The sequence below is a fragment of the Zonotrichia leucophrys genome, chromosome 4 (genome assembly GCF_028769735.1).
Source record: "Zonotrichia leucophrys gambelii isolate GWCS_2022_RI chromosome 4, RI_Zleu_2.0, whole genome shotgun sequence".
In the NCBI taxonomy this organism is placed as follows: domain Eukaryota; kingdom Metazoa; phylum Chordata; class Aves; order Passeriformes; family Passerellidae; genus Zonotrichia; species Zonotrichia leucophrys.
Window position 1 is genome coordinate 66,852,237 of NC_088173.1, and position 9,663 is coordinate 66,861,899.

The following is a 9,663-nucleotide window of genomic DNA, read 5'->3' on the forward strand; positions in this document are numbered from 1 at the left end:
TTGTTGGTCATTTTGTGCCTTCTAATGAAAAGCTGCAGAACTCATGGTTGTGTGACTATTTTACTGATAAGAAATGAAAAACACCTGAGTCCAAACATGAACTACTGTCTCAAGTGCCTTCAATCCAGACCCAGAGAAACCAACAACTGGGATCCCACAAGGGCTGTGTGTGCTGGGAGTGTGGCAGAGGTGCCAGGCAGCTGAATTTGCAGTCATCAGCATAACCATGGTTTCACAGAGAGTACCACAGCTGGGGAGGCACCTCTCTGGGTGCCTAAAAATTAGTGGAGAAAACAAGAAAAGATGAGACTTCTTGTGATGTAGCCCCACATTTCTCTTCCTGGAGAAAAGCAAGGCACAATTCTTCTCAACAATATTTCCCAGTTTCACATTCTCTGAACATCAGAGAAAGAAAACAGAGTTCTTATCATTTGCTGTGCCTGTGTTTGTGCATAAGTAGAATGCAAAATGGAGATTGTTTACCCAGAGTGATGGAGTTTTGTTTCCTTGGCCTGTCAGGGCCAGGTGTGTGTGTGTGAGGACTGTTGGGTGACAGTCACGAGATTCAGTGCAGGGTGTGCAGTTGTGTGCAGGGTTGAGTGCTTGGCAAATTCAGTTTTAGATGTACAGAATAATACAGTATAATAAAGTAATTAATTAACCTTCTGATATCAATGAAGACAGAGGTGTAGGTGCTGGGGCAGCCAGCCAGAGCTGCAGAGGGAAAGGGAGCTGGACCATGCGCTTTTGCAAACAGCATTTCAACGTGGACACTTCCCAGGAGCTCTCCCAGGAAGACTGATCTTCTCACCTTTCGAAATAAGAGCACCCCTAAAGCACCAGCAGAAGGCAGATGCAACGTTTTTTTCCCCCATCCAGGAAAACATTAGGTGGTGTAGATGCTTTGCCATCTAAATTCTGCAGGTGTGAACTGAATTGATGTTTTCAGAGGTTTCTAATCCTGAATGTGTAACAAGAAGTTTAAAAACCAGATACATCATTCTCTCTTCCCTGTCCAGGGTTCCCAGCACAGCTATATTGTGGTGTTTAACTCTAGTGGCCAGCAGCTTGATCCGTGGGCTGCCAGCTAATCTGCATGAAATCGCTGCTCCCCTAAAGCCAGGCGTTCTGTGAAGGGCTGGTTATGGAGTGATCCCCACAGATCTGCCGGAGCAGAGGGGATGATGGCCTGAAGTTTGAGCCTTTCTCCTAAGGAAGGACATTTTTCTGCTGATTTCCCTGGGAGTGGGCTGTGCCCCGGGCTCCTGGGCCATCAGCTGACCCAGGCTCATTGTCATGGAGAACTGCCCACTCCAGGCATGGCCTTGGCATTTATAGGGGACTGGGGACTCTCAGGGTGGGACAGCAGGCTAATTGCCTTTGTCTTCCCCCTCCCTCAGTCGGGGAGTCTCAGCAAATCCCTAAACCCATGACAAAAGCCCTGCTGCTTTTAACTGCCTTTCATTAAACTCAATCCTCTTGCCCTCCCTCTCCCAAGATTTTCTAAAAGGAGTCTCTTTCAATGGCAAAAGGAAACCCAAAAGGCTGCCATTAGCTCATGCACTGTCTCCTCGGCAGACTGGGTGCCTATTTGCTGAAATCTGCTCTCAAGTGTCCCCTGAGCACACTGCGGGTGGCTCCTCTGGAGGAGAGGCCACATTCCCTGGTTCCAGCTAAGGATGTGCTGCTTTCCTTGGAAGATGCAGGCTCTGTGCTTATGGCTGTACAGATGCACTGGGGACAGTCAGACCTTCCAAAGCCTCCCTTGAGCCCACCACCATCCCTAGGACCAGCCTGGAACACTGTGGTGGGTGAACCCTTATCTGATTCTGCTCTGGCAGGTTCTGGCTGTGCCCCTGCCAGCTGAAGTGGCACAAACCCTGTTGAGCCATGGGATATTGCAGAGGACATGCTGCCAGGGGCAAACCACCCTGCAATACAAATTTGTCAGATTTGGGATCCTCAGGAGCAAAAGTTTATGGGTACTGTGCAGAAACACACAGCTGATGGAAGTGGGAACATGTATTTGCCATTGGTTCTGCATCCTCAAACATTTATGAGTAATGCCTGTAGAGACACAGCTCTACAGAAATGGAAGATAGTAAATTTAAAAAATGGTGGCATTTTATAAATAATTTAAAACAAAAAGAGATGGCATCTCTTCATTAGAGATGGAAGAGGGTAAATTTTAAAAAATCTGAGTGGAAGAACACGAGCTGGACACACACGAGTGTCCTGCATTGGTTCAGTGCTTGCCCAGGTCTGAGAGCAGCCTGCCAGAGGGGAGAAGGGGTGCAATGGTCACTTAGATACACAAGTATGCAGTTCCTGCTTAATTAGGGACTGGATCTTTATCTTTCAGAGCTGTTAGGAATCCCTCCACAGCTCTTACATCAAACTCCAAATAAAGCTATTCCACACCTGGTGGGATTGAAGCAAGGCAAGACTGACCACCTTGTCCTTTTCCTAGTGCTACTCTGCCCTTTCCCTCCCATTATCGCTGCATCACCCGAGATGGAACTAAAACCAGGAGGAATTACCCCTAAAGCCAGGAAGATGGTATCTGTGCTGGGAAGGGGCGAGGGGGAGGAGGGACAAGGAGCTGCCACCCGCCCACTGGTCCCAGGATTGCACAAAGGGATTGGCCAGTGCCGGGGCAGGTCCTTGGTCCCGATCCCAAGCACATGGGAGTCATCTGACGTTTCGTCATGGCTTCATTATAGTTTGGATCAGGCCGGCGGTTTGTCTTGCATCACTGCCCTGTACGTTCTGCAGGTAGGCAGTGCACAGGCTGCCAACTGCTCTGTGCTGTGAATAGCCCGCAGGGATGGCCCTAAATCACGGCACATGCTGGGTGTTAAACTGCTGCAATTGCACCGTAACTTCATTGTGGATGCCATATTCCCCATGAAGACACCTACATTTATGATCTGCCATTGTGGATGCCACATTCCCCATGAAGACACCTACATTTATGCCCTGTCATTGTGGATGCCACATTCCTCATGAAGACACCAACATTTATGCCCTTTCATTGTGGATGTTGTGTTCCCCATGAAGACACCTACATTTATGCCCTTTCATTGTGGATGCTGCATTCCTCATGAAGACACCTACATTTATGATCTGCCATTGTGGATGCCACATTCCCCATGAAGACACCCACATTTATGCCCTTTCATTGTGGATGCCACGTTCCCCATGAAGACACCTACATTTATGCCCTGTCATTGTGGATGCTGCATTCCCCATGAAGACACCCACATTTATGCTCTATCTGAAAACAGTCCCCAACAAACAGCTCCCGATCATGAGGGGGTGTACTGCAATGGCTGCTGGATGATGGATTCTCCTTTCCCAGCAGCAGGAAATCAGGGAGGATTCCCAAAAGTGCTTCCTGGCCCTCTGGCTGGCTGGTCCCACCTCTTCACTTGCCCACAGTGTAAGCAGGTGCAATCCTGTCACACAATCCCATTAGAGAAACTAATTGGTAAAACAGACTGAGCCTCCTGCTAGCTGGCATCGCGCTGGAACCAGTCCTGCCTCTTTTACCATTGCAAGTTTTTATTTTTTTTTACCAAACCTTGCCGAAAAAGAACATTTGTGATTCAGACCTTTGAGAAAAATAAACAAACAAAATCGACATAGTGGCCACACTGCATAGTGAGACTCCAAGAAACTGCAAACCAGCCCAGATGTGTCTCTTATGGGAGTAAAGCAGGTTTTTTTCACCCTACTCACAGTAGGGTGGAAATTTATGAACATGATATTGTTCATACATTTTTACACCTTTTATCCCAAATGATGTGAAAGAAAAACCTGTCTCCCACAGAGTTTTGAAATACTTCAAACATACTGATGAACAACCAGGCCAATATCTAACAATTGTTAATATTTTATTCCCAACAGCTGTTCAGCCTGAAAAGTTTCAGTAGTACACTAAAAACAAAAACCAACAAAAAATTCAAAACAAATAAAACAACAAAAAAGGGGGGAAACAAAGTAAAATAAACTTTAACAAAGTTTAAAACACATTATAAATAAGTACAGCTCCAGAGCATAATTTACAAATATAAAACCACATAGAAACGTATGTACAGAAGAGTTACATTACGTACAAATATGTATAAAAATACCCCAGTGTTTATTCTTGTGCTAAAGCTGCGTGGCTAGAGTTATCTTTGGTACTAAGCTCAGGGAAAGAAGATTGTTTTACAAGACACAGCCCTGCTGAACAATATGCCAGACACAGGAAGACCCTCGGTGAGTCTGAGGAGGTTTTGGGTGGGTGTTTATACAGGATATTCCCCCTGTGCATTGCATATTGCAGGATCAGGGCACAAGCAAGAGCTTACACAGGCAATTGCTGGCAGAAGAGGTTTTTTAATACATTGTACAAGGCACTTCATAAGAAATCTCTTCATTTTTTTTTCCCTGTTCTCTTCTAAAACTCACTGGATGTCTACGCTTGGCTCTTGCCAACACCACTTTATGGCTATGGTTTTTAAACTTCTTGTTCTACATTCAGGATTAGAAACCTCTGAAAACATCAATTCAGTTCACGCCTGCAGAATTTAGATGGCAAAGCATCTACACCACCTAACGTTTTCCTGGATGGGGGAAAAAACATTGCATCTGCCTTCTGCTGGTGCTTTAGGGGTGCTCTTATTTCAAAAGGTGAGAAGATCAGTCTTCCTGGGAGAGCTCCTGGGAAGTGTCCACGTTGAAATGCTGTTTGCAAAAGCGCATGGTCCAGCTCCCTTTCCCTCTGCAGCGCTGGCTGGCTGCCCCAGCACCTACACCTCTGTCCCATCCCGTGTGTAGATGAGGCTGTTGACTGTGAAGTTGTAGTAGTGGTTGTACTGGGCGCCCTGGCTGCCGCTGCTGGGGTGGAAGGAGCTGTAGTAGGCAGGGGACGGTCCCGCGACCCGCTGCAGCTGCTCCGGGGAAGGCACCTCCTGAGAAGAGCTGCTGGAAGGGGTGAAAGTGCCACTGCTCAGCTGTCCAGCAGAGAAGTTCCTGTGATGCAGGTCACCGCCGAGACCCCCCGTGAGCCGGCTGCCCCCGCCGCTCAGGGAGCTCATGCCGCTGAAGAAGGTGCTGAGACAGCTGGGCGTGGATGAAATGATACTGGAGGGAGAGGAGCTCTTGGGATGGTCCCTGGCAGAGGGTGAGGGGTCCAGCTCGGGGGGTGGGCTGTTTCCACATGGTTTGCCTGTGGCTGGGATGGGTCTCTCCTCCTCGGCCTTCAGGGCCCCCAGAGAGGAGGCCGCAGAGGCGGCCGCGGGCGCGTTGGGCTCCGAGCGCCGCTTGCGCTTGCGGCGGAAGTTCCCGTTGTCAAACATCTTCTCACAGTTGGGATCTAAAGTCCAGTAGTTGCCCTTCCCTGGTGGAAAACAGGAGACACAAGAGAGAAAGTCAGCTTCTGTGACAGTGAGACCTGCTGCTGACAGATAAGCAGCATTCATGTCTTGTCCACCTGGCAGAGACCCCCCGTTCCTCCTACACCTGCTCCTCCTCCCTCTCTTGTCCAGTACATGGATCCAAAACTTGTCTCCAGGACAGTTCCACCTCCATCCCTCCAATGCCCAAGTGGCCTTAAGGTCACATAGAAGAGGAGAACCTCCCCATCCTAAAGCACAAACAGATCTGCACCTGTACCTCCAACCTGGCTAAAGAGAATGTGAAGAGGGGCTCCCCTTGCTCTGGCTGCCCCACAGAAGCTGGGCCACTTACAGCCATCTCAGCAATGGTGACAAGGCAGTGCCGGGCCATGGCTCATGGGAAAGCTGATGGAGAGGCGGGCTGGCACACTCAGGCCAGCAGCACTGAGCTGCGGGGGCTGCACACAAGCTGCCCCTCGCACAAGCCGTGGTGCGGGGTACTGTGGTGCCATCAGCTGTCCCCGCTCGCCTCCTGCCCACGGCCGGGACGGGCGCAGTGACCCCGCCAGGTCCCGAGCGGCCCCAGCCCGGCACGTCCCGGCACCGCCGGGCCGGACCAGCGCTGTCCGGGCGCGCCTCCGCCCACTCCGGGCACCGGCTGCGCCCCGGGGCCGGCCCGGGCAGCGGCGGGCAGGGAGGGGAGCCGTGAATCACGGGCCGAGGGAGCCGAGCCTTGCACAACCGGCGCTCCCGGGCTGCGAGGGCAGGGGGCGAGGGCTGGGACCGGCCGGCCCCCGCCTACACCGCCCGCGGGCAGCGCCGGGCCGGGCTGGGCGAAAGGGAACGGTCCCATCACAGGGCCGGGTCAGGGGACGGGCAGCGCGGTCCCATCACTGTGATGCCCCCGAGGGGACGCGCAGCGCGGTCCCATCACAGCATCCCACTGGAAGGGATGGAGAAACGCGGGCGCATCACAGCGCTGGCCCAGGGGCACGGGGATCGCCGTGTCGGGACAGCGCCCGCCTAGAAGGGGACAGGGGACCCGCCGGCCACGGGGACGCTGCCGCCCCTCTCTGACGGCCGTGCCGGTGTCCGCACCGCCGTCCCCGCTGCCCAGCCACCCCTCCCGCCCGGCGCGGCACCTCACCGGGGTCGTCCTCGTCGCGGGGCACCTTGCGGAAGCAGTCGTTGAGGCTGAGGTTGTGGCGGATGCTGTTCTGCCAGCCGGCCTTGCTGCGCTTGTAGAAGGGGAAGTTCTCGGCCACGTACTGGTAGATGTGGCTGAGGGTGAGCTTCCTCTCGGGCGCGCTCTGGATGGCCATGGCGATCAGCGCCGAGTACGAGTAGGGCGGCCGCACCAGCTTCAGCAGCTCCTCCTGGCTGGCCAGGCTGAGCCAGCTCAGCTCCGCGCCGCCCGCCGACGGCGAGCCGGGCGCCGGGGGCGAGCCCACGAGCTGCCCGCCCCGCGAGCAGCCGTACGAGGCGGGCGGCAGGAAGGGCGCGGCGGCGGCGGCGGCGGCGGCGCCGGGCGGGCCCTGCAGGTAGGGCGCGGGGCTGTTCATGCCCCACAGGTAGCCGGCGTTGGCGGGAGCCCCGTAGTCCCCCAGCGCGTAGCCGCCCGCCCGCTGCCCCGAGGAGGCGGCGGCGGCGGCAGCGGCGGCGGCGGCCGCGGCGGCGGCGGCGGCGGCGCCGGGCGGGTGAAGGCTGGGCTGGGGGTACACGCTGAAGTTCTCGCTGCAGTACACGGCCATGTCGGGGGCTTCCTGCGCGCTGCGGGGCTGCGGGGGCGCGGGGGCGGCCGCCGGCGCCGAGGCTCTGGGCTGCGCCTGCTGCAACTCACCGGCGCTCATAATCCCTGGCCATGCAGGGCGGCCGGCGCTCCCCGCCGCTGCCGTGCTCTCCCGGCGACACCCCCGCCCCGCGGCCCCGGCGGCCCTGCACCAAAAACTCCCGGGGGGCTGCGGCGCGGCGCCCTTATAGGCGCTGCCGTGCGCCCGCACTCCCCGCCCGCGGCCGGGGCCGGGGCTGGGCGGGCGGCGGCGGCGCGCTCGGAGCAGCCAGTAGCGCGGCTCGGCGGCGGGCGGGAGGCGGAGGGGGGCAAGGCCGGGCCCCGGCAGCGGCCACGGGGGAGGGACCGGCGGGGGAGCCGCGGGAGGCGCCAGGGATTTGGCTCCCGGCAGCGCGGGGGCAGCATCCCCGAGCCGGACCCACCCCCCGTCCATGCTGTGCCTGTCCCCCCGTTCCCGAGCTGGGGGTCTCTCCCGGTGCCCCCGCACCGGCCGCCCCCTCCCCGAGTGCTCCAGCGCTCTGGGATGCCATCCCGCTTTCCTAGGGATGCGATCGCCCCGATCCCTTCGGCCCCGCATCGCTGCGGGTCCCCCGACGGGAGCGCCAAGGGAGGAACTCGCTCAAACTCTGTTCGCTCAAACTCTGTTCGCTCAAACTAACTCTGTTCCTGAAGTGAAGCTTTGCCGTCCGTCTCCCAACAGCCGCGGCTGAGATCGCCGTTCATTAATTTTGGATAAGGAATTGCCCGAAATTAAACAAACAAACAAACCCCACCGGTGTCTTCTCTCGTACCGCGGGCGGAGCGGGCTGGAGGGCGCGGGGCGAGATTTAGTGAATAAAAGTTATTTTCGCCTTAGTGCTCCGGGGGAGCCTGCATGGAAAGCTCATCCTTTTGCAGAGAAAAAGCTCTCGGTGTTCGGAACGATCCCGACAGCCGGGATCTACACAAATCCGGCAAATCTTCTGGTCCGGGGCAAAGCACACGTGTAACAACAAAAATACCGTCAATAGTGCCGGATGATTTAGAGACTTTGTCTTAGTACCAAGTACATGAGATGCACATTTAATTCCCCGTTTTTAAATGGAGTTGTTATTCAGTTTTCTGCTGGTAAAAATGCCCAAAAATGCCCTTTCCTGGTGTATACCCGATGCGCTCTCTGCAAGCGCCGGGTGTCTTGGTCTGACAGCAGGATTTGGGGCAGAGAGGAGCGTTTGGGAAAAGTCTTTGAATTTATGTCTTCCATAAAATAGTTATAAGAGCACGTGTGAACCAGTGAAGCTTTCCCGAGCTGCCTTCAATCCCAAATTTTCATCCCCTGCGTGATTTGAGCAGGGACATAGTAGCCGAAGTGTTTTCAACTTTGTATTTCGTTTTAAAACAAATGAATAAACGATTTTTGAGACAGAAAAGAACTGAAAAGTGTTTGGGTTAAAGAATTAGGATTTGGGGTTTTCTCCTTTAATCATAAAAATCATAAAGAGAGGTGTTCGGGGGCTTTGTTGGTTTTTTTGTTGTTTTTTCTTTTCTTATGTTTTTGTGTGTGTGCGTGTGTGGTTTTTGGCGATGTGTTTTTTTTTTTTTTTCTTTTTTAATTGTTATTTTGTTGCCGTCACTGTTGCTTTTGCTGATTTTATTTTGCATCCCTTGGGAAAAGAGCTTCCCGTGAGTATTCGGATAGCCGGAGCAGCGGGAGAAAAGTTTACATTACATTTCACAAGGTGCCTTTTCCCTTCTCAGCTTCTTTTTCTTTAAGATTTATAAGAGCTCCTCATCTTTTTTAGAGCTGGAAAACGCCGGTTTGAAGTCCGACGGGACAACAGGCACCCAAAGCAAGCATTTTACAGAGAAATCACAGCTAGAAAGAATATTTAAAGGACAAGAAACAGGTAGACTTTTAAACAGCAATTTCCCTCTGAGTCTGAAGAGCTAAGCCGAAAATATTATTCTCTAAAATTACATCAAATCCGTGTTTATCCGTTTGGCCAAAACCCCCGCGATCGCTGCAGCAGGGAGAGGAGCAGTCAGTGGTGACTCCGCATCGCTCGAAATTGAGGTTTTTGCGCCAGGGATTTGATGTTTTTGGGCAAAGGCAGAGCCATCTAGAGGAGCAGCCGGGCTATGGCCAGGCGGGGAAGGCAGTTTCCCTCACGGGCACGGGGTGCTGCCTTCGAGCTTCCCTTCGCTGCTTTCTGTGCCTCCGACAAAGGAAACGGGTTAGAAAATAATGCTGAATTAGCTCTAATAAAAAACGCGTGTCCTCAGAAAACTCCAGCTTGCTATAACAAATAGTAAGGAACGTAAAACAAAAATAGCTTTAGAGAGGTTATTACATAGCTGGGATGGCACGGGTATACAAACCAACACTTAATTTAAAGAGGGGAGAGAATAAAGCTTTGATGCTGTGACGGCTGTAAAAACATTTAATTTTCTTAAAGCATTTATCCTGCAAGCAGCACGCAGGGTTGCCTCGAAACATCATCAGCTCTCAGT

General features: G+C 53.6%; 1 protein-coding gene across 1 annotated transcript; it reads right to left on the bottom strand.

The window, feature by feature from the left end:
• Positions 1-4,265: 4,265 nt before the first annotated feature.
• On the bottom strand, positions 4,266-7,234 carry FOXI3 (forkhead box I3). Its single transcript, XM_064712450.1, has 2 exons — positions 6,532-7,234; positions 4,266-5,386 (listed from the first exon to the last, which is right to left on the bottom strand). The coding sequence occupies exons 1-2, from the start codon at positions 7,232-7,234 to the stop codon at positions 4,797-4,799; spliced, it is 1,293 nt and encodes a 430-aa protein (XP_064568520.1). The 3' UTR covers positions 4,266-4,796.
• Positions 7,235-9,663: the final 2,429 nt, after the last annotated feature.

Coding starts and splice junctions, on each gene's coding strand:
- FOXI3 (XM_064712450.1), bottom strand. CDS start 7,234: ATGAGCGCCGGTGAGTTGCAGCAGGCGCAGCCCAGAGCCTCGGCGCCG. Junction 5,387..6,531: donor CCGCGACGAGGACGACCCCG/GTGAGGTGCCGC, acceptor GTTTTCCACCAG/GGAAGGGCAACTACTGGACT.